This window comes from Macaca thibetana, chromosome 18 (genome assembly GCF_024542745.1).
Source record: "Macaca thibetana thibetana isolate TM-01 chromosome 18, ASM2454274v1, whole genome shotgun sequence".
NCBI classification, from domain to species: domain Eukaryota; kingdom Metazoa; phylum Chordata; class Mammalia; order Primates; family Cercopithecidae; genus Macaca; species Macaca thibetana.
The window spans coordinates 17,278,890-17,305,019 of NC_065595.1; the positions used below are offsets into that span (position 1 = coordinate 17,278,890).

A 26,130-nucleotide genomic window follows, 5' to 3' on the forward strand; every position below is an offset into this window, starting at 1 on the left:
TTGGCCTGGCACGGTGGCTCACACCTGTAATCCCAGCACTTTGGGAGACCGAGGCGGGCAGATCACTTGAGGTCAGGAGTTCAAGACCAGCCTGGCCAACATGGTGAAACCCCGTCTCTACTGAAAATACAAAAATTAGCCAGATGTGGTGATGCATGCCTGTAATCCTGGCTGAGGCAGGAGTATGGCTTGAACTCAGGAGGCAGAGGTTGCAGTGAGCTGAGACCATGCCACTACACTCAAGCCTGGGCAACAGAGCAAGACTCCTACTCAAAAAATAAATAAACAAACAAACTAACTAACTAACTTACTTACTTTTCCACCAATCAGTGGCAGAACATGCATCTTTCCGGTCAAGCTGTCTTTCACAGATGATACTATCAGGCAGGTCCCACACAGGATGACTTGGCGTCTTGTCCATCGGTTCACTGGCAACTGCATTTTGCCTTTACGGACATTATACATTCCTGAGAGCTGAATCCGTTCAGAGCTACCCGTGCTGTGAGGTTTTCCTGAAATAAACACAAGCAAACATGTTATTCTTTTAAAATGGAAGCTTTTCCTACTCATCTGCATACCAGATATAAGAACTGGACAACAAGGGAATAATTCAAGGGAAAATTATAAATTCAATCTAATTTATAATTGAGATGACAACTGTCATAATGGAATTATGTTAAGAACTACATCTCCACATGTACACTTAATATTAAGTGAAAAGCCTTTTCCATAAAATCCTAGGAAAACACCATTTTAACTCTCTGTTTTAACTGGAGTTTTCTTTTCTTTTTTATTTGAGACGGAGTCTCGCTCTGTCGCCCAGGCTTGAGTGCAGTGGTGCGATCTCAACTCACTGCAACCTCCACCTCCTAGGTTCAAGCAATTCTCCTGCCTCAGCCTCCTATGTAGTTGGTCTACAGGTGCCGGCCACCATGCATGGCTAATTTTTTTTGTATTTTTAGTAGAGATGGGGTTTTACCATGTTGGTCAGGCTGATCTCGAACTCCTGACCTCAGGAGATCTGCCCGCCTCAGCCTCCCAAAGTGCTGGGATTACAGGCATGAGCCACTGCGCCCGGGTTGGAGTTTTATTTTCTTGCATATCTTTCACAATTTAATTTTACGTTTGAAAAGACTTCACGATATTTATGAATGGATAGAGTTATTTAAATACACTAAGAAGAAAGAATTACAGCCTGAGATAGGAGAATAACATCCAACATCTTACATTTAATAAAACTAATCAGTTTAATAAAATTAACTGCGGATATTTTTCCTTCTACAGATATTCAATGTGTATTTACTGTAAAGAAAACATTAGAAAGGAAATATTTTTCTTAAAAAACACTATTATTTCCTATTAGAAGTACTATCCCAGCAATCCATGAAGAATGGGTCCTACAATACTTATGACTCATCGTAAGGAGCACAGAAACAGAGAAATAAGAAATGAGGCTGAAAGGCAGAAAGAGATCTGAGAAAGGTCTAAAGAGTCTTTACTTCCCAAATGGAAATGAATTTGGCAGAATTAGTCAGGCAAGTCCTATCAACTTAACGGGAGAACTACTGTAATTGACACAAACATAGTGACAGAGTCATATAAGCAACCAGAAAAGTATTTCCGCATTTCTAGATACTGAATAGATAATTTCAAAGAGTACCAAAGCCTCTTCCCAGAGATAAGTTAATAAGAGATATATGTACTATAGTAGGACTCCAGTCAGGAATAACATATTTATTTAGAAGTTGGACTAGTTGCCAAGGGCTAGCAAAAGAAATAGGTTCAAGATAAATTACATTCTTATTAATATTAAAAATCAGCATAAATAGCAAGTGGTTTTGATACATGTCTAATACTTATTAGACAGGGAACAGGAAGAACAACAGCTCTAAAAATAAATAACAAGAAACTCCAAAGAGCATCTGAACCTTCCCAATACATACTTTGGGCACAGATGTTAGGAAATAAGCCACAGGTTTGAATTTCACTTCTTCTTTCTCCCAGTAGATCAAAATGTTTTATAAAATAAATACTTCACACCACAAAATTTTGCTGAGGCTGGGCCAGGATGAAGTATAACAGTGATTCAGCTACTTGAACCAGATGCCCAGCAAACAGCTACACTGTTAGAGCTCTCACTGGAAAGGTACTGTATTGTTTGTCTACCACATGTTAGTTTTCCCACAAATGAGTAGGGAGCCCAGAAGACTATTCAAAACAGATGTGAGATGTGACAAGCCAAGGGCTGCCAATGATGGATGAGACACAGTGATTCATACGTCCCATTCTGCACAAGCTCATTTATACCTAGAGAGGAAGATGCCTGGGTTTCCAATCTAAGAGCTCCTTACTATATGACAGACTCTCTTCCTGTGGGGAAGGAGAAAGAAGAAAAGACAAAGAATAATAAAAATGAAAAGCAAATGAAGGACTAAAAACAATGGACAATAGGTTACTGGGTTTCCAAAATCCAATTTCCTTGACATAATAAACGAATGCTAAAAAGGGATCTGATATGATCTACACACACACACACACACACACACACACACACACACACACACACAAAATAAATGCAAAGAAGTAGGCATTTTATTCAGTCCATCAGAGAGTGGCTTCAAGAATACTTGTTAACCTGTAACATTTATGCAGTTCTTTGAAGAACTAGAGACTGGAAAAAAAGAGAATAGGGGTACATAAGGGCTGGCCCTTCAATTCTCCAACTCCATATATATCCTACAGAAAGCCCTAGAGCAAATCACCAGACAGACTGGACAAAGGCCAGAAGGGATCTTTAACAGAAGAGTATGGATACATCAGTAGATTCTGGCTCTTTATTCCCTAGTCAGAAAAATTCCCAAGAGTTCTGAATTGTCCTGGAGCCCAAGAGTCAGATCAGCCTGTCCTTGGAAAACCCTGAACATCCCAGTCTGAATCAAATCCCTCTGGTCTTGCTCTGAATGAATTTCAATACCCCTATTGTCTGTCCTCTCCCTGGGTGTCCCAGATCAGACACATCCTTAGGACGCGGCTGTGTACTAAGTGGGTCCTGAGGAATATGGAGATGAATGAGGTAATATATACCTAGACAATCACCCAGGTGCACCCTCCTTTTTATCAGACTTCCTTGTTCTATGACATAAGGAATTATTTTTGCTCTTCCTGCCAATATTCAAATTCCTCAACTCAGAGGAATTCCAGTTGCCCTATGCTCTAATAAACACTGACAATACCAAAGTAATTCATGTCTGCCAGTTTAAAGCTGGGTCAGTTGTAACTTTCACTTTAGAAATGTTACTCTAATTCCCTACAGGCTTAAGGCATTTTTACATGATCCAGGAGGAAAAACAGACAGCAAAAGCAAACATTTCAAGCTGAGACAGAAACACGACAACAGAGAGTGATTTGAAAACATATTCATATACTTCCTCTTTTACTTACGCACTTGGCACGTGGTAGGTAAGGTGATCTATACTAGTCTATTTAAAAACCAGGCATGGCCCACTAGTTGGGCCCACTTGTAGAAAATTACAGCACAATGCTAAAGAATCAAACTAGGGTCTCTGGATTATTTTATTTTATTTTATTTTATTTATTTATTTTTTTAGACAGAGTCTCACTCTGTCGCCCAGGCTGGAGTGCAGTGGCATGATCTCGGCTCACTGCAACCTCTGCCTCCCAGGTTCAATTGATTCTTCTGCCTCAGCCTCCAAGCACTTCAGACTACAAACAAATGCCACCATGCCTGGCTAATTTTTGTATTTTTAATAGAGACAGGGTTTCCCCCATATTGGCCAGGCTGGTCTCAAACTCCTGACCTTGTGATCCACCCACCTCAGCCTCCCAAAGTGCTGGGATTATAGGTGTGAGCCACCGCGCCTGGACAGCCTCTGGATCTTGATTACATACTCAAGGCTCCTCTCCCACACCAAAATGACAGTTCTTATTTCACATAGTAAAATTGTTTTTTAAAGAGGGGGCAAAAAAGAGCATGAAATGTCTTATAATCCACTATGCTAGATGCTAGAGGTATCAAGAAAATGTTCTCTGCGTCAAATTGCTTAAAGCAAAATCTCTAAAAACATAGTCCAAAAACCATATAAAGCAAAATATCTAAAAATGTAGTCCAAGGACCATATATATTAGTATCACTTAGATTTCTGTCTACTACCACAGCCCTAGATTTGAAATATTGGTAGCCAAAGCCTGAGAACTACATTTCAGTAACCACAAATAGATGGTTATATTTTGTGACCATAAATCTAAAATAATAAAATAAGTCATTCCCCAAGGTCAGCTTATTTTCTAACAAATGTATTCCTCACATTCATGAATTCAGGATTTTAATTGTCATCTCCGTAAGTAAGCTAGTTCAACCTTTTCACGTCATATAAAACTACCTTAAAAATACGATGAAAGCAATGGACCTCCAGAAAAAAAAAAACAAAAAAACTTTAATATGCACAGACATCAGATTTGGCAGATAACTGTAGCAGATTTATTTGACCATACCCACGAGAATAAAGGATGGTGAAATCACTCAATAACAAGAGCCTATTCCCATTTCCTTAAATCACATTCCAAACATGAGGAAGGGGTGGGTTAAAATTAACTTCTCCTATAGCCAAATTTATTCTTACAAAATTATTTCTACTTTAATTGGCTTATTACTTTGTCTTTGATCTTTCTTATCTCTTCCTTCACATAGTTTACCTATCTCAGGAGGCCTAGCCCACGTAGCAAACTATTTAGACAGATAATATTTACCTTGACAGACATTTTTTCCAATAAAAAAAGCTCACTGAGTATTATAGTGATAGGTCTACTGTGATCACTATAATTAAAAATGTATCTGGGCTGGGTGCAATGGTTTATGCCTGTAATCTCAGCACTTTAAAAGGCCAAGGTGGGAAGACTGCTTGAGCCCAGAAGTTCAAGACCAGCCTAAGCAACATAGTGAAACCCCGTCTCCATAAAAAAGTTAGCTGGGAGTGGTGGCAGGCACCTGTAGTCCCAGCTAATCAGGAAGTAGAGGTGTGAGGACTGCTTGCACCCAGGAGGTCAAGGGTGCAGTGCGCTATGATTGTACTACTGCACTCCAGAGCCTGGGAGATGGAGTAAGACCTTGTCTTTAAAATATATATATATATATTATATGAATAAATATATATTATATAAAATATGTAAATAAATATATAAGTATATATTATATAAATATATAGTATATATTTATATATAGATATTAATATATCTATATACATACACTGGTTTTTAAAGTATTTACAGTTTTACATCAGAAAGCCAAAACTAACATCTTAACCAAAAAGTAAAACATTATTTTGGAAAGTACACATTGGGCTGGACACAGTGGTTCATGCCTGTAATCTCAGCACTTTGGGAGGCTGACGTGGGTAGATCACTTGAGGTCAGGAGTTCGAGACCAGCCTGGCCAAGATGGCAAAACCCTGTCTCTACTAAAAATATAAAAATTATCCAGGCATGGTGGCGGGCACCTGTAGACCCAGCTAGTCTGGAGGCTGAGGCAGGAGAATCACTTGAACGCAGGAGGCAGAGGTTGCAGTGAGCTGAGGTTGTGCCACTGCACTCCAGCCCAGGTGACAGAGTGAAAGTCTGTCTCAAAAAAAAAAAAAGAGAGAAAGTACATATTGGCTCATTTGACCACTGTTTAAAAAAATGGGGGTTGGGGGTGGTCCATTACAAGGAAAACCTTAAGAAAACTGAAGCAACATACTTTGTGTGCCTTTGTTGTGGTTGTTTTACATCCTGAATGGTTTAAACATTTATTTTCAGAGTAAGACCGTGTCATTTTTTTCAGAGCCAAAAAGTCATTGTTTTGTGAAGTACTTTTCTAGTGTCATGAATGGTTTTTGCAAAATGCTTTCTATGATAGAAACGTCCACCCTTTAAAAATCTTCACTTTTTCTTTACAGATTTATTAATGTATAAAAGACATACAGTAAACTACATAAAGTATAAAATAAGATATGACGTATCTACACACATGCAACCGTCACCAGAAAATGAGTATATTGATCATTGCCGTTTCCTCATGTCCCACTGTGATTTCTCTCTCCCTACACCGCTACAGAGTTTCTCCCACACTCAGGCAACTATGATCTGGTTTCTGTCACTTTCTTCCATGTTGTTGCAAGAGTTCATTATTTCTTGTTGCTGAGTAGTATTACATTGCATGAATATACCACAATTTAACAATTGATCTGCTAATGGACATTTGAATTGTTTAGTCTTTATTATTATTATTATTATTTTGACGGAGAACACTGGTGTACAAGTCATGGTATAGACAAATGTTCTGATTCCTCTCGGGTAAATACCTAGGACTGGAATGGCTTGTTTGTACCATTTTACACCCCCAGCAGCAGTGCAGAGGATTCCATAAGCTCCACATCCCTGTCAATTTTTTTTTTTTTTTTTTTTTTTTTTTTTTTGGGACGGAGTTTCACTCTTGTCGCCCAGCTGGAGTGCAATGCCATAATCTCGGCTCACTGCAACATCCACCCCCCAGGTTCAAGCAATTCTCCTGCCTCAGCCTCCCGAGTAGTTGGGATTACAGGCACCCGCCGCCACGCCTGGCTAATTTTTGTATTTTTAGTAGAGACAGGGTTTCACCATGTTGGCCAGGCTGGTCTAGAACTGCCGACCTCAGGTGGTCCACCCGCCTCAGCCTCCCAAAGTGCTGGGATTACAGGCATGAGCCACGGCGCCTGGCCCCCGGCCCCCAGTCAACGCTTTTAGCCATTCTAGTGCATATGTAGTGGCATCTCCCTATTGTTTTAAGTTGCATTCCCCTAATGACTAATCATCTTCTCACAAGTTTCTGATCCGCATATCTTCTTTGCCAAAGTGACTATTCAAATCTATTGTTCAATTTTAATTGGGTTGTGTTCTTTAGATATTCCTAACATAAATCCTCTGTCAGATATACCTTTTTTTTTTTTTTTTTTTTTTTTTTTTTTTTGAGACACAGTCTTGCTGTTGCCCAGGCTGGAGTGCAGTGGCACAAACATAGCTCGCTACAGTCTCAACCTCCTCCTGGGATCAAATGATCCTCCCTCCTCAGCCTCCTGAATAGCTGGGACTACAAGTGCCTGCCACCATGCCCAGATAATTTTTTTCTATTTTTTGTAGAGATAGGGTCTCGCTATGTTGCCCATGCTGGTCTTGAATTCCTGCACTCAAATGATGCTTTCACCTCGGCCTCCCACATGTTGGGATTTAAGCGTTTGAGTCACTGTGCCCAGACTTCTGTAAGATATATGACTTGCAAATATTTTCTCCCAGTCTGGCTTACTTACTTTTTAACTTTCTTTTATTATTATTATTATACTTTAAGTTCTAGGGTACATGTGCACAACATGCAGGTTTGTTACATATGTATACATGTGCCATGTTGGTGTGCTGCATCCATTAACTCATCATTTATATTAGGTATGTCTCCTAATGCTATCCCTCCCCCCTACCGCCTCCCCACAATAGGACCCGGTGTGTGATGCTCCCCTTTCTGTGTCCAAGTGATCTCATTGTTCAATTCCCACCTATGAGTGAGACCATGCGGTATTTGGTTTTCTGTTCTTGTGATAGTTTGCTGAGAATGATGGTTTCCAGTTGCATCCATGTCCCTACAAAGGATACGAACTCATCCTTTTTTATGGTTACACAGTATTCCACGGTGTACATGTGCCACATTTTCTTAATCCAGTCTGTCAGTGATGGACATGTGGGTTGATTCCAAGTCTTTGCTATTGTGAATAATGCCACAATAAACATACGTGTGCATGTGTCTTTATAGCAGCATGACTTATAATCCTTTGGGTATATCCCCAGTAATGGGATGGCTGGGTCAAATGGTATTTCTAGTTCTAGATCCTTGAGGAATCGCCACACTGTTTTCCACAATGGTTGAACTAGTTTACAGTCCCACCAACAGTGTAAAAGTGTTCCTATTTCTCCACATCCTCTCCAGTACCTGTTGTTTCCTGATTTTTTAGTGATTCCCATTCTAACTGGTATGAGATGGTATCTCATTGTGGTTTCAATTCGCATTTCTCTGATGGCGAGTGATGATGAGCATTTTTTCATGAATGTCTTCTTTTGAGAAGTGTCTGTTCATATCCTTTGCCCACTTTTTGATGGCATTGTTTGTTTTTTTCCACGTAAATTTGATTGAGTTCTTTATAGGTTTTGGATATTAGCCCTTTGTCAGATAAGCAGATTGCAAAAATTTTCTCCTATTCTGTAGGTTGCCTGTTCACTCTGATGATTGTTTCTTTTGCTGTACAGAAGCAATTAGATCCCATTTGTCAATTTTGGCTTTTGCTGCCATTGCTTTTGGTGTTTTAGACATGAAGTCCTTGCCCATGCCTATGTCCTGAAAGGTATTGCCTAGGTTTTCTTCTAGGGTTTTTATGGTTTTAGGTCTAACATTTAAGTCTCTAATCCATCTTGAATTAATTTTTGCATAAGGTGTAAGGAAGGGATCCAGCTTCAGCTTTCTACATATGGCTAGCCAGTTTTCCCAGCACCATTTATTAAATAGGGAATCCTTTCCCCATTTCTTGTTTTTGTCAGGTTTGTTGAAGATCAGATGGTTGTAGATGTGTGGTATCATTTCTGAGGGCTCTGTTCTGTTCCATTGGTCTATATCTCTGTTTTGGCACCAGGACCATGCTGTTTTGGTTACTGTAGCCTTGTAGTATAGTTTGAAGTCAGGTAGTGTGATGCCTCCAGCTCTGTTCTTTTGGCTTAGGATTGTCTTGGCAACGCGGGCTCTTTTTCGGTTCCATATGAACTTTAAAGTATTTTTTCCCATTCTGTGAAGAAAGTCATTGGCAGCTTGATGAGGATGCCATTGAATCTATAAATTACCTTGGGCAGTATGGTCATTTTCATGATATTGATTCTTACTATGCATGAGCATGGAATCTTCTTCCATTTGTTTGTGTCTTCTTTTATTTCACTGAGCAGTGGTTTGTAGTTCTCCTTGAAGAGGTCCTTCACATCCCTTGTAAGTTGGATTCCTAGGTATTTTATTCCATTTGAAGCAACTGTGAATGGGAATTCACTCATTATTCGGCTCTCTGTTTGTCTGTTATTGGTGTATAAGAATGCTTGTGATTTTTGCACATTGATTTTGTATCCTGAGACTTTGCTGAAGTTGCTTATCAGCTTAAGAGATTTTGGGCTGAGATGATGGGGTTTTCTAAATATACAATCATGTCACCTGCAAACAGGGACAATTTGACTTCCTCTTTTCCTAATTATATACCCTTTATTTCTTTCTCCTGCCTGATTGCCCTGGCCAGAATTTCCAACACTATGTTGAATAGGAGTGGTGAGAGAGGACATCCCTATCTTGTGCCAGTTTTCAAAGGGAATGCTTCCAGTTTTTGCCCATTCAGTGTGATGTTGCCTGTGGGTTTGTGATGAATAGCTCTTATTATTTTGAGATATGTCCCATCAATACCTAATTTATTGAGAGTTTTTAGCATGAAGGGCTGCTGAATTTTGTCAAAGGCCTTTTCTGCATCTACGGAGATAATCATGTGGTTTTTGTCTTTAGTTCTGTTTATATGCTGGATTACATTTAAAATTATCTTTAAAATAATCTTTAAAATTATTAGTGAAACCAGGCAGTATAAATCTTACTCTGTAAAAAAGCAGAGTTGCAATCTAGATGCCTTTTATTTATTTTGCTTACCTCACTACTACAACCTTGAACAGAAGTGGTGAAAGCAGACATTCTTTCCTTTTTAAGGCATCTTAAGGGGGAGGCATTCAAATGTTTGCCATTTAAAACACTATTAGCATCTGGGCACAGTGTCTCACACCTGTAATCCCAGCAGTTTGGGAGGCCGAGGCAGGTGGATCACGAGGTTAGGACATGGAGACCATCCTGGCTAACACAGTGAAACCACATCTCCACTAAAAATACAAAAAAAACTTAGCTGGGCGTGGTGGCAGGCGCTTGTAGTCCCAGCTATTCAGGAGGGTGAGGCAGGAGAATGGCGTAAACCCGGGAAGCAGAGCTTGCAGTGAGCCAAGATTGCACCACTGCACTCCAGCCTGGGTGACAGAGCAAGACTCCGTCTCAAAAAAAAAAAAAAAAAAAAAAAAAAAAAAAAAGCCAAATAAATGAATAAAACACTATTAGCTGTATATTTTCTACAGATGCTCTATACCGAACTGAGGAAGTTTCCTTCTATTCCTAACTTGCCAAATTATTTTTTTTCTAAATCAGAAAGGGATATTGGAATTCCTCAAAGGCTGTTTCTGCCACCAAGATGATTATGATGAGTTTAATTGATAATTTTTTGCTTTAAGAAACAGGGTCCTGGTCTGTAGCCAACACTGTGCAGGAGCACACCATGGCTCTGTGTAACCTCAAACTCCTGGGCTCATGTGATCTTTCTGCCTCAGTCTCCTGAGTGGCTAGGACTATAGGTGCACACCAGCATGCTTGGCTAATTTTAAAAAATTGTTTTTGTAGAGATGGGCATAGTGGCATGCGCCTGTAAACCCAGCTACTCAGGAGGCTTGAGTAGAAGGTGGGCGAATTGCTTGAACGTGGGAGGAAGAAGTTGCAGTGAGCCCAGACAGCGCCACTGCACTCCTGCCCGGTGACAGAGCGAGACTCTGTCTCAAAAAACAGAACGTATATTCTTATTATTCTTTCAATATCTATAGAATCTGTAATGATATCACCTCTTTCATTCCTGATATTGGTAACTTGATTCTTCTATCTTTTCTTGATCAGTCTGGTTAGAGAAACTACCAATTTTATTAAGCTTCTTAACGGTTTTAAATTCGCTGATCTTCTTTTTACCTTTCTTTCTTTCTTTGCTGCTGCTTCTTTTTTTTTTTTTTTTTTTTTTTTTTTTTTTTTTTTTTTTTTTTTTTTTTTTTTTTTTTTGATAAAAGGTCTCACTCTATCACCGAGGCTGGAGTACAATGGCGCGATCTCGCCTCACTGCAACCTCTGCCTCCCAGGCTCAAGTGATTCTCCCAGCCCAGCCTGCCAAATAGCTAGGACTACAGACGCATGCCATTATGCCCAGCTGACTTTTGTACTTTTTGTAGAGACAGGGTTTCACCATGTTCCTCAGGCTCACTGATTTTCTGTTTCATTTATTTTTTTTCACTGTTATTGCTTATTGCTTCTTTTACTAATATATATTTTTTCTTTTTTAAAGACAGTGTTTCACCACGTTGCCCTGGCTGGGCTCAAACTCTTGCACTCAAGTGATCTGCCCACCTCAGCCTCCCAAAGTGTTGGGATTACAGGGAGCCAATGCACTGGGTCCATCTTCTACTAATTTTGAGATTCTCTTCTTTCTAAACACTGCTTAACTGCATCCCACAAATTCTGGTATATTGTGTTTTAACCTTTCATCAGTTCATAGTACTTTCTAATTTCCTTTTTATTTCTTCTTTCACACATAGCTATTTGGGAAGTATGTAATTTAATTTACACATATTTGAGGATTTTCCTGCTATCTTTCTTTTCTTGGTCTCCCGTTTAATTCCACAAGATTGTGGTCAGAGAATGTTCTTTGTAGGAATTGATTTTTAAAATATTTTGTTTCTGCCTTGTCTTACAGTACTGAATTTAAAACAAAATAAACTTATTATACTTGTTTTATAGTGTAGAATACAGTCTATCTTGGTTAATGTTTGTATTAGTTTTCATTCTGCTATAAAAAACTGCCCAAGACTGGGTAATTTATTAAGGAAAGGGGTTTAATTGACTAGCAGTGCAGCATGGCAGGGGAGGCCTAAGGAAACTCACAATCATGGTGGAAGGGGAAGTAAAGCACCTTCTTTACAAGGTGGCAGGAAGGAGAAGTGCTGAGCAAAGAGGGGATGAGCCCCTTATAAAACCATCAGGTCTCATGAGAACTCACTCACCATCATAAGAACAGCATGGGGGAAACTGCACCCGTGATTCAGTTATCTCCATCTGGTCTCTCCTTTGACACGTGGGGATTGTGGGGATTACAATTCAAGATGAAATTTGGGTGGGGACACAAAGCCTAATCATATCAATGTTCCATATGTACTTGAAAAAAAATGTGTATTTTGCTATTGCAGAGTGCATTATTCTATAAACTGAGGTCCAGCTGGTTAAGAGTGCTAGTCAAGTCTTCTATATTTTTAATAATTTTGTCTACACATTCTTTTAAAGATTGAGAGAAAGGCATTGAAATGTATTGCTATAATTGTGGAACTGTCTATTTCTGCTTGCAGTTCTATCAGCTTTTGATTTATGTATACTGAAGTTCTATTTAGGTGCATAAACATTTAGGATTGTTATATCTTCTCGATATATGGATTGCTTCCTCATTATAAAACGACCTTCTTTATCACTGATTATACTGTTTTCTCTAAAATCTACTTTGTCAATGCAAATATAGCCACTCTATTTTTCCTATAATCAGTGTTACCAACATTTACATTTTTTCATCTTTTTACTTTGAAACTATATGATCTTTATATTTAAAATGGGTTTCCTGGCCAGGTGCAGAGGTTCACACCTGTAATCCCAGCACCTGGGAGGCCAAGGTGGGTGGATCACCTGAAGTCAGGAGTTCGAAACCAGTATGGCGGCCAACATGGTGAAACCCTGTCTCTACTAAAAATACAAAAATTTGCTGGGTGTGGTGGCAGGCGCCTGTAATGCCAGCTACTTGGGAGGCTGAGGCAGGAGAATAGCTTGAACCTGGGAGGCAGAGGTTGCAGTGAGCCGAGATTGCGCCACTGCACTCCAGCCTGGGAAACAAGAGTAAAACTCTGTCTCTAAATAAACAAATAATAATAAAATAAAATAGGTTTCTTGTAGGCAGCAGTTATTTTTTTAATCTGATAATCTGTCTTTCAACTGAAACTTTTACTCCTTTCACATTAATGTGACTGCTGATAATGTAAATATAGATGTGTATGAATGAAATCTACCATATTATTTTTTGTTTTCTACTTATCCCGTCTGTTGTTTGTTTTTTGTCATTTTATGCCTTGTTTTGTATTAACTGATTCCATTTATCCCCATGGTTGGCATATTAACAATACATTCCCTACTGCGTTCTTATTAATGGTTGCTTTAGGGTTCATTATATACATTTTGAACTCACAATCTACCTTCAAGTAATATTATACCACTTCACGAACACCATAACTAGTACAGTACAACAGTACACTTCCATTTCCATTACCAATATAACATTGTATCACTTCATGTACAATTTAAGAACCTTAGGATAATACACTGCCATTTCCGTTCTCCTAGTCTTTGTGCTATTGTTGCCATTTGTTTTTTCCCTTAAATGTTACTGACAGTGGTATGCACGAGTTGGTTTATACTGGTTCACAGTTGGTTTTTGAATTTTCAGTAATAAATACTCAAAACTCATCACATCCTAATTATTTTACTACATTTTACTATTGTCTAACACATACATCTACTGTACATTAATGTTAGAAATACTATATAACGGTACATTACTGTTATCTATTCCCAGCTCTACATTTAGTGACATCGTGTTTGCAGCCTGGAAACCACCCCTGTGGCTGTATTTTCAGCATGGAAATTGGCAAATGCTACCATCAAGGCAAAGAGGAGGTTGTTAACCATTTTCTGGCATTCCAGTGGTTATAACCTCCCCCTTGCCCACCCACAATATACTATTGTTGTCTTTACTAAAATAACACATTACCTTGGAAGAGAATTTTTAAAGTAAGTCTTTTATATTTATTATTTCTAGTGTTCTTCATTCCTTTATGTAGATCCAGATTTCCACCTGTTATTTTTTTCCTTTGACTTCAAGGGCTTGACATTTCTTATGGCACAGGTCTGCTGTTGATAGTCTTTCAGCTTTTGTAAATTTGAGAGTCTTCCTTTTCCTTTGTTTTTTTGAAAATATTTTCTTTTTGAGATGGGGTCTCGCTCTCTCACCCAGGCTGGAGTGCAGTGGCACAATCTTGGCTCACTGCAACCTCTGCCTCCCAGGTTCAAGCAATTCTCCCTGCCTCAGCCTCCCGAGTAGCCGGGACTACAGGCGTCCGCCACTACACTAATTTTTATATATATATATTTTTTTCTTTTTTTTTTTTTGAGACGGAGTCTTGCTTTGTCACCCAGGCTAGAGTGCAGTGGCCGGATCTCAGCTCACTGCAAGCTCCGCCTCCCAGGTTCACGCCATTCTCCTGCCTCAGCCTCCCACGTAGCTGGGACTACAGGCGCCTGCCACCTCGCCCGGCTAGTTTTTTGTATGTTTTAGTAGAGACGGCGTTTCACCGTGTTAGCCAGGATGGTCTCGATCTCCTGACCTTGTGATCTGCCCGTCTCGGCCTCCCAAAGTGCTGGGATTACAGGCTTGAGCCACCGCGCCCGGCCTAATTTTTTAGTAGAGATGGGGTTTTGCCATGTTGACCAGGCTGGTCTTGAACTCCTGACCTCAGGTGATTCACCTGCCTCGGCTTCCCAAAGTGTTGAGATTACAGGCGTGAGCCACTGAGGCTGGCCCAAAAATATTTTCACTGTGTACAGAATTCTAGGTCAAAAGCTTTTTTCTTTCAGAATGATCTCTTCCACTGACTTCTAGTGTTCACTGTTTCTGTCAAGAAGTCTGGCCTGGGCGCAGTGGCTCACACCTGTAATTCCAGCACTTTGGAAGGCCAAGGCGGACAGATCACAAAGTCAAGAGATCAAGACCATCCTAGCCAACATGATGAAACCCTGTCTCTACTAAACATATAAAAATTAGCTGGCCATGGTGGCACACACCTGTAGTCCCAGCTACTCAGAAGGCTGAGGCAGGAGAATCGCTTGAACCTGGAAGGCAGAGGTTGCAGTGAGCCGAGATCTCGCCACTACACTCCAGACTGGCAACAGAGTGAGACTCCATCTCAAAAAAAAAAAAAAAAAAAAAAAAAAAAAGTCTGTTGCTATTCTTAAGTCCTAGCATGTTCAGCACTCTCTCAGTGCTTTTTTACAGATTTTTTCTTTTTATCACTGGTTTTAAGCAACGTAATCATGCTTCTTAGCATACTTCATGTTTCATGTGCTCAAGGTTTGTGGAACTTCTTAGATTTATGGTCAAATTTTACATTTTTTCAGCCCCTATTTTAAATATTTTTTCTGACCTCACAAGGTCTCTCCAGGGACTCCAATTACAAACACTTGAAGTTATCCCACAGTTCATTATGGGTTTTTTTTTTTATTCCATATGTTTCATCATTGGTAATCAATTACTGTATCTTCAAGTTCACTAATCTTTTTCTTCTGTAGTGTTTGATCTATTGTTAATCCCTTCCAGTGTATTTTTCATCTCTATAAATTCAATTTGTGTATGTATGCGTGTGTACTTACCTACATATACACATATGCATTCACACACATATGTGCGTATCTTCCATGTCTCTCCTTAATATGCAAATGCTTTCTTTTATTTTCCTGAATATATGGAACATAACTAAAATAGCTGCTTAAATTGCCCTTGGCAACTAAGTCTATCATTTGTATCATTTCTGTGTTAGTTTAGTTTCACAGAGCCAGGCATGGTAGCTCACACCTACAATCCCAGCACTTTGGGAGACCGAGGCAGGAGGACTGCTTACATCCAGGACTTTCAGACCAGCCTGGGAAACACAGTGAGACGTCCATCTCTACAAAAAAATACAAAAATTAGCTGGGTGTGGGGGCTTGTACCTGTAGTTCCAGCTACTCTGGAGGCTGAGGTGGCAGGATCACCTGAGCCCAGGAAGGTGAGGCCGAAGTGAATCAAAGTCACACCAATGCACTCTAGCCTGGGCAACTGGGCAAGACCTTGTCTCTACTATTAAAATATTTAAATAGCTAAAAGTACCCAAGACAATCTCATAGATTTGGCTACACAAAAATGTTAAATTTTCAAAGAGGACTGGAAAACACTTTCGCAAAATGTGGCAGAAATGATGTTTTATTTAATATAATAATTTTACAAAACAGTACCCTAATGGAAAAAATAAACATATATAAACAGGCAAGTTCATATAAGTACAAGTAGACAAAAAACATTTCCCCAAATTGCCACTGATAGTAGTAAAAACTAAAACAAACTACTACCATTTACCACTTCTCTATTTGGCAAAGATTTTAAAAGACTAATAATACCCACCACTGCATAAAGTTTTAGAAAAAAAAAGAAACTTATGTTTTTATTATTTATTTTTATTTTTTTTGAGATGGAGTATCTCTCTATCACCCAGGCTGGAGTGCAATGGCATGATCTCGGCTCACTGCAACCTCTGCCTCCCAGGTTCAAGTGATTCTCCTGCCTCAGCCTCCCAAGTAGCTGGGATTACAGGCACATGCCACCATACTCGGCTAATTTTTTTTGTATCTTTAGTAGAGACAGGGTTCCACAATGTTGGTCAGGCTGGTCTTGAACTTCTGACCTCGTGATCCGTCTACTTCGGCCTCCCAAAGTGCTGGGATTACAGGCGTGAGCCACCGTGCCCAGCCAGAAACAAACTTCTTAATACAATTCTGGTATGAGTGTACATTAACACAACCTTTCTGAGGGGCAATTTGAAAACAGATTTCAAAAGCCTTAATGTTTGTACTCTTTTCAACTTCAAGACACTTAATCTAAGAAAAAAAACTTAAATTTACAAAGATGTATGTAAAGAATACCCAGTGTAATATCATTTATAGTGAAGAAACATTAAAAACCCTCCTCAACATTCAACAATAGGAAACTGGTTAAAGTAGAATGTATCTATAATGAAATTATAAGGAATCACTTGAAAACAATACTATTGATAAGTAACTGCCAACCTGAAAAGATGGTTACCTTACAGTATCAACAGAAAAATGTCTGTTTTAGACTACAAGTATGGCATAATTCTGACATTGTAAATAAATACAATTTATAGGTATGTATTCATTCAAATATCAGGAAAAGGGTAGCACAAATTTAAAGTTTAAATATATGTCCACAAATTATTTTAAATTTTTTCCTTCAAAAGAGAGCACCTAATTCCACTTCCTTTGTGTCTGTACTGCACTTAGTGACTGGTTTCTAACAAACAAAATATAGTAGAAGTGACAGCAGCAGCTTGTGAATTCTGAAACTAGGTCATAAAAGCATATAGCTTCCTCCTCCCTCTCTCTCTCTAGGATCACTCCCTCTGGGGAAGCCAGCTGCCCTGTCATGAGGATACTCATACAATCCTTTGAAAAGGCCAACAAGGTGAGGAACTGAAACTTCCTGCTAACAGCCAGCAAGGAACTAAGGCCTCTTAACAACAGCCATGTGAGCAGGCCATATTAGAAACATCCTCAAGGCCGGGCGTGGTGGCTCACGCCTGTAATCCCAGCACTTTAGGAGGCCGAGGCAGGCGGGTCACGAGGTCTGGAGATCGAGACCATCCTGGCTAACACGGTGAAACCCCGTCTCTACTAAAAATACAAAAAATTAGCGGGCGCGGTGGCGGGCGCCTGTAGTCCCAGCTACTTGGGAGGCTGAGGCAGGAGAATGGCGGGAACCCGGGAGGCGGAGCTTGCAGTGAGCCGAGATCGCGCCACTGCACTCCAGCCTGGGTGACAGAGCGAGACTCCGTCAAAAAAAAAAAAAAAAAAAAAAACAAAAAGAAACATCCTCCAGCCACGGTCAAATCCAGAGAACTCCAGCCCCTAGGCCAGACTGCAAACTTCAAGACAGACCCTGATCCAGAACTACACAGCTAAGCCATTCCTGAAACTCCTGAATTCCTGACTAAAAGATAAATGTTTGGTGTTTAAAACACTAAGCTAAGCCATTCCTGAATTCCTAACTCAGAGATAAGTGTTTGGTGTTTTAAACTACTAAGTTCTGGAGCAAAAACACACAACTTTACTATGTTGGTTTCACATAATTCTATTTACTGAACATAGTAAAACTTTAATAACCTACACTTCCCTAAAAGAGTCTACAAAATTTATAGGTCTTTGTATAAATCTACTATAACTAGAAATAGTCAAAAACAAGAATAAGGACAACACATTAAGCAATCACAAGAATTTCCAAAATGTAAGAGAGTGAAAGTACTCATGATAAATACTGCACCAAAATCTAGGAAAAGTATGATCACTACAGAAAGCTACTGGAAGAATTTACCATGTCCCTGGAGCTGAAAATGGTCGAATGAGTGAAAACACTCAACTCTCACCTCACCCTCTTTACCTTCAGAGCTTAGACTGATAAAACTCTAAAGGATGTTTCTTACTGCATATAAATACTTAAATCCTTCTTCACTATGACCAGTGACAGAAAGAATGAATTAAATTACTTGCCTAGGGTCATTTCAAGAGCTAGCAGAAGGACTGAAATGACTCCATAAGAGGTCTAGGGGAACACTAAACTGCATCTGGGAATTCTGTCTCAGAGCTGAGAGGCTAAAAGAAGCTCAGCAAGGAGTGCTGGCAGGAGCTTTGAAACAGATTTAAGACTAGCTGCTTTTTAGCTAATGGAAATGACAACCAGCTGCTAAATAGATTTGGGAGAGTTAATTTATGCATCAGATCAAAATATATAAAGTCAACTGCCCAGCAAATCTTGCTTCTTACTGACAGCTATTCAATTTGATTAGGTTTATTTGTATCTCCCAAATTACCACAGACCCTTATCCTGGACAAATATCATGCCCTGAAGCTTTCGATAATCTCTAAATTCCTGAATATGCCTACAGCTTATAATTTTCTTTATAATATTGATTAACTAGTACCAAAAAATAGTACCACTTTATATCTCTAAAGATTATGCAAACACAGGTCCAACGTAATTAAAAAGGAAAAAAAAAAAAAATCCACCCAAGAAAATTCTCACATAAACTATAGTAAAATGAGCCATGAACTTTTAAAATAATACAAAATCAAAATTATAAACACGATCACTGATTGTATATTTGTGTAGTGGTGCAGGAAATAATAAATTTAAATGCTGAAAGGGAAAGGCTGAATGAACATAAGTTAGAACGAAAGGCTTCAAACCTGAGCATGTGCCAAAACCACCTAGAAGTCTTGCTAAAACAGCGATTGAGGGGCTCTGCCACTCAAAAGTTTCTCATTCAATAGTTCTGGGTAGGCACCTGAGATTTTGCAGATGTTGCAGATCTGGGGACCACAACTTGACAAGTTACACAGTATTACATTACTAACATAACTAACCAACTTGACCTGGTGGATCATCAGGATTTGGTTGATTATAACCTAGACCAAAGAAGCAAGCAAATCAGGTCAGAGAGAAGAGTGAGGCAAACATGGGGCATAACGGACGAGAGATCAGGTGCTGCCCACACTTTCTACTCTCCTCTTTCTTCCTTCCTTCCCCCATCTCTCTTCCTCAAAAGGAACTAGATTCAGTTCTCAGGCATCTTTCAAGTTCCCTCCATTACATGATTCCATGGACAGATCACAATTATTCTTCAGTAGTCCTGAATGCCTGATGCTCACATCTCTTTTTGGGATGTGTATGTTTGAGATGTATGAGAAGGTATCTTCTTCAAATGTGGGTTTCATTACAATTTTGAATTCATACAGACCATAGCCCTTCCTCCCTTGTATGAGCTTCTTCAGCTCAGTTCCAGAAGCAATATATAGTGAGTTGGGGCAGCCTCCCACTATTAACTTCATATCTGGCAAAACATATTTGAAATTTGCAAAACCAACCTTCACTTGTCAGTTCAATGTCTTCACCATCTGTTACTTCTCACATTTCCTGTGCATAACTTCACACAATACCTTAAGAGTCCTTTCAGCATTCTCAAGTTTTCTTTCTTATTTGATGAGCAAAATTTTCATTGGTTGGAATAATCACTGAAACACTCACTACCTTCTTGTTGCTGTCATTTCCATTGTAACAGATGGTAGACCTGTTCAGTTCCATAGGTTTAGCTTCCACCACATTCAACATTCTGAAGTTATCTACAACTTCTATATTCTACCTAGAAACCATCACTTTTGTGGACTTCAGGATTTTAATCACCTGCTTTCCCAGCTTAATTTATTTTTGTGGTACTTTTCCACACACACAAAAAATGTCACAGGCACAAAAGTTAAAGTGTGCAATGTCATGAGCGAGGAGACACAACTGAACTTCGCTGAAACAATGAAGCTGGGCAGCAGGCCTCACTCAGGGAGGGCTTAACTCAAATTTCAACCTCAGAAAAAATATGAATTACACTCTGTCATGAGGATTTAGAGGCCTTAGGAATGACTCAATCTTAACTCTTGGAATTGTCTAAGGTCCAGTATACCCCTATTTACTCTTAACTGCTCCAAAGGAACACACATACCTAGCTACCTCCTTTAGATAAGAACTATGACTATGTCAGGGGTAATGCACACTGCTGTGGGTGTGGAAATCAGGATGATGAAGCTAGACAGCTCCACAGCTCCAGCTGAGTCAAGTTTTCACAGTGACATGCTTTTATTAGGAGTGCTGTGGTGTTTCTTCTGAGCACACACACACTCCTAAGTACATACTAAAATAAAAATTTGAAAGCCAAGCATGAATGATTTTGAGATAATCTATACCACTGTTTATCTCTCTTCAAACAGTGAAAAAACAACTACATTTCAGTTTTCTTTGCTGTAAACAGACTTCGGCCAAGATGACTTCAGACAATGATTAAGAGCCATGTCCCTACAATCACATAAGTCCCAATATAATTAAAAATTCTTTTCCAGTGGTTCTAACTAGGAGGTTGGGTTATAGAGTTTACTTTCTACTGTGTAATACACCCTGCTATTGTTTAAATTAGTCTTTTATAAACAAAAATTCCAAGAGCAAAACAATTTCCTAAAAACTTTATGTTCCACTCCTCTCTACTGCATTAGACAATAATCAGCTCACTGCCCTTTTCCCTACAAAGTTGATCACATTAAATATGTTGAGTCTAGATTCAAAAGTTCAAAAAATGACCTTAAGAAGCTATCTTGTACAGACATGACATCAGAAAACTACCTTAAACCCATTCCAAATAGATGGCTTCTCTCAACTTATTAGGAATCTCTTTTAAAAATTATAAAACCTCCTATAATTAGCCTACTACTAAGATTTACCTTTTGGAAATTTTAGAAGCTTTGTTTTAAAACTTCTTAGAACCACACACAAAATCCATAGAGTTTTCACTTAAATGTTTTACAATTATTATAAATACAGTCCTATTATCAAAAGTTTAAAAGAAAAGTTAAAAAAAAACAACAACAACAACAACATAACCATAATCCTACTATCTTCATAGTAAACAGTTTGGTGAATTTTCGTCCATTTTAAAAATTTGCATACCTTTTTACATAGTTGTAATCATAACATACATACAACTTTACATCCTGCTTTAACCCCTTCATACATACCTTTGTATCATACACACCTTTCTAAGTTGTCATTTTATATCTCAGAGGACTGCAAAATATTCCGTAAGTTATCAGTTTGTTTACCAGTTTCTTCATTGTTAAAGACTGTTTCTGATTTTTCATTCTATAAACTGCTAGGTCAAATAGCATGAATTTTCTTTCTGACTCCAGATCCCTCTGTAATGTTACCAGTTCTTTCTACCCAGCAGCTCTAAACCAGCTATCAATCAAAATGAGCAAAAATAAGCATGTTTCCACTACTGAATTATGTTTCCCACAGAAAAGAGCAATTTTTCCGGACATCCTCAAACCCAGCAAAACACCAACAGGTTTTTCCAATCAGTGCCTCTGTCTTCACATCACCTTTTTCTCTGTGTGTATCTCCATGTGTCCTCTTTGTTTCTTATAAGGACCAGTAATTGGATTTAGGGTCCATTATAATCCAGTATGCTCTCATCTTAACTAATTATGTCTGTAAAGGCCCGAAGATCACATGCTGAGGTTTTAGCTGGACTGAATTTGGGGACAATAATCTCCTACACTACTGACCTCAGATCTAAATAAGTCTCATTTTCTTTGGTTTTAGGACATTTTTATTTTTAACTCAATAATTATTTACAGTACTACCTTTGTTCAATATCGCTTTCACATATTTTCAACACAACACAGTGAGAGTACAGTAGTCCCCCTTATCCATGATTTCGCTTTCTGTGATTTCAGTTACCCACAGCCAGCCTCAGTCAGAATATATGTATGGTATAGTAAGATATTCTCAGAGAGAGAAACCATGTACATATAACTTTTATTACGGTATACTCATAATTATTCTATTTTATTCTAAGTTATTGTTAATCTCTTACTGTGCCTAATTTATAAATTAAACTTTATCACAGGTATGTTTATATAGGAAAAAAACCCTATGTATAGTATATAGAGGGTTCAGTACTATCCCCAGTTTCAGGCATCCACTGGGAGTCTTGGAACAAATTCTCCCAAGATAAAAGAGGAACACTGTATTAAGATTACCATAAAAAAAAAAAACTTACTTAATCACTAAATCTTACTTGAGATCAAGCACTTCTTACCAGCAAAGCTCCAAATAGATTGCTAGGCAAATATGGCATTTTGACTTTTAAATATTAAAGTCAAATGCCCCAGAAGACCAATGCCTCTATACACTGTATCTGGAAATTCAAACTACTATAGATACACAAAGGACGCAGTGATTTTTGTCCATAGTAGGGCAATTTCTTGGCTAAAGTCCAATCATCAGTGTATGAGTAGATTGTACCAGTGTTACTACTTCAGCTCTAAGTTAAATAAGCCTTGCTGTTTATTTAACTAGAGAAGCTCTCTTAGCACTCAGAAAAGACTTAAAAACCACAAAGACGGACCCTGCAGACTATCACAATCTTACATATTCAACAATCTTATAAACTTTTGCCACCTACTCACAACACCAAATAGAGCTAATATCTACCAACTAAATAAACCAACTGGAAAGTGAACTAAAATGTTAACACATGTACAAAAGATCTGCATATTTGTTGTAAAACACTGAAGAGAACATAATTATTTGGCAAACATTCATTTAACCAGCATCTAGGGTAAAAAAAATAATGTTTACAAAAGAATAGTGCCCCAACACTCAATGAGTTGTAAGACATACTGAGAAATGCCAATGTCTTTTTTTTTTTTTTTTTTTTTTTTTTGGAGATGCAGTCTCGCTCTGTCGCCTAGGCTGGACTGCAGTGGCGCCATCTCAGCTCACTGCAACCTCCGCCTCCTAGGTTCAAGCAATTCTCCTGCCTCAGCCTCCCGAGTAGCTGGGACTACAGTTGCCCACCACCACGCCGGATTAATTTTTGTATTTTTAGTAGAGGTGAGGTTTCACCGTGTTGGCCAGGATGGCCTCCATCTCTTGACCTTGTGATCTACCTACCTCGGCCTCCCAAAGTGCTGGGATTACAGGCATGAGCCACCGCACCTGGCCTGTTACCTTTTTGATACTTACATTGCGTATATCTGTGGAAATACTCAACTTTGGATGGAATGAGATATTCACAGCAGAATTATTTGTGAAGTTTTCCCAAATTAATGATTTGGAGCCCTAAAATAATAATTACGAGGTTCTGACTTAATTTCCATTGTGATACCACTTAGGCCTTGTCTTCCCCAGAGGTAATCCCCTTGGGGAAAAAGAAAGTGGAAAGAATAGAACATTCAGTTATTTTTTTGTTTGAAGCAACAGTTTTGTTTAAAAATGGAACAGCGGTGGCTTCTAGCCTTCAAATAAAACATATTTTTAAAAATTCACATTTAGAAACATTTAATATTGTGGTACTCACTATTAAATTTCAACTCATATTAAATCAAGTTTTATATGATCTACATGAACATCTCTATACCTGGCAGTAGACAGGCAACAAGACAGATTCTAGCCCTCAAAAAACTTAAAGTCTAGTAAAATAATAACCAGGCAATTGTAGTATAATTTTATAGAAACTATAATAGAAAAAGTACAGTGTACTAGGGAATCACATGAGATACGAATTCCAAACAAAAGTGACTATTTTAGACAAGTACTTAGCATAAGAGAACTATTAAAAAGTTATCTATTTGCATATAATTAGCATGATACATTTTATCAATATATGTTAATTATGTAAAGTACAGATTGATTACATCATACTGTCAACTTCCCAATTTCTTTTTTTTTTTTTTTTTTTTTTTTTTTTTTTTGAGGCGGAGTCTTCACTCTGTCGCCCAGGCTGGAGTGCAGTGGCACCATCTCGGCTCACTGCAAGCTCCGCCTCCCGGGTTCGCGCCATTCTCCTGCCTCAGCCTCCCGAGTAGCTGGGACTACAGGCGCCCGCCACCGCGCCCGGCTAATTTTTTGTATTTTAGTAGAGACGGGGTTTCACCGTGTTAGCCAGGATGGTCTCGATCTCCTGACCTCGTGATCCGCCCGCCTCGGCCTCCCAAAGTGCAGGGATTACAGGCGTGAGCCACCGCGCCCGGCCCAACTTCCCAATTTCTATCTCCAGCCCAGTCTTCTTCACTTGAATCCAGTTTCCTATGGTCATCTGTCCACTACTCCACAGCTCTACTTTAACGGCTCCTCCTACTTTTCTAAGATTAACTCATCTTCGGGAAAGGCGATTCCACTCATTGAGTATCTTAGATCAAAACCCAAGGCCTCTTCCTCAACTCCTCTCTCTTACATTCCCCAGACCCAATCCAAGCTCCACCTCTGCCCTATCTTTAAAATACAGTCATGCACTACATAATGACTTTTTGGCCAAGACAGATCACACACACATAGGATGATGGTCCTGTAACATTGTAACAGAGGTGAAAAATTCCTACTGCCTAATCCAATTATTTAAAAAATAAATTTAGTGTAGCCTAAGTGTCCAGTGTTTATAAAGTCTACAGTAGTGTACAGTAATGTCCTAGGCCTTCATATTCTCTCACCACTCACTCGCTGACCCACCCAAAGCAATTCCCAGGCCTGCAAACTCCACTCACAGTAAGTACCCCAGAGAGGTGTACCATTTTTTATCCTTTATACTGTATTTTTACTATAATTTTTTTCTATGTTTACAAGTTCAGATACACTAATACTTCCCATTGTGTTACAACTGCCTACAATATTCAGTACAGTAACAAGCTGCACAGGTTTATAGCCTAGGAGAAAAAGGCTGTCTACCATACAGCATAGAGAGGTGTGGAGTAAGCTGTATCATCTAGGTTTGTGTAATACACTCCATGACGTTCACAAGAAAACTGCCTAATAGCGCATTTCTCAGAATGTGTCCCTGTTGTTAAACACCACATGAATGGAAAAATGTCTTAGTCCTATTTTAGGTTTATAAGCTATGTGAATACAAGAATGATACCTTCTTCTTTATGCTTCTCCCCCAGAAATCATAAGCCTTAGAGCAAATACTCAATACATATGATTGCATTTTACTTAATTGAAATTTACTTGAAATTTTAGAGTAGTCCCTTAATTTTATGTCCTTGAATTTCAGAGTAATTACAATTAATAGAAAATATAACTTGCTGGATAAACTAAGACTGATTACTATTGAGAACTCTGAATTCACCATCACTCTCTCAACAACTATGTAATAAAGATGTGAGTGTTCCTTTTTTGTATAACAAAGAAGAAAATTATTTTGTGGTCACATATTGCAATAATCCCAAAGACTGAAATAATCCCAAAAGACTTGAAATAATAATCTCAAAAGACTTGAAAATATCCAATTAATATCTTCATCTTACACTAAACCAGATTTCACTATGAAAGACAATAAGGGCAACTTTATTCATAAAAAAATTTTAAACTAAAAGCTGACAATTTTTAAATAAATAACATACTGATTTAAACTAATTCCTGATGCATTCACCTCAAAGTCCTCATTTCTTGGAATTTCCTCAAATAGTTCTGACTCTCTTTATTTTATCTCCTACAGACAATTCTGAGCTCATCTAATCCCAAACAAATTTAAAGGGAAAACAAAACTGTATTTAAGAACTTTAGAGTTGAAGAACATAATCTCATACTATCTGAGACAAAGTTCCACGTAGATAAATAGAAAATTACGTCTTTCAAAAAAGATGTCAAGCTAATCCTTGAAGATCTAATTTCAACATTGCAAACAACATTTAGATAGCCCAATTACAGAAAGTAGTGTACACACAATATACCA

General features: G+C 38.6%; 1 protein-coding gene across 1 annotated transcript in view; it reads right to left on the reverse strand.

Annotated features, from left to right (window-relative positions):
- The window catches only part of PHLPP1 (PH domain and leucine rich repeat protein phosphatase 1), a 267,876-nt gene that overhangs the window by 150,102 nt on the left and 91,644 nt on the right, over nt 1–26,130 (reverse strand). The window contains exon 2 of the mRNA XM_050767517.1: nt 316–512. Coding sequence (XP_050623474.1) covers nt 316–512 — 197 coding nt within the window. The remainder of the gene's footprint in view (nt 1–315; nt 513–26,130) is intronic.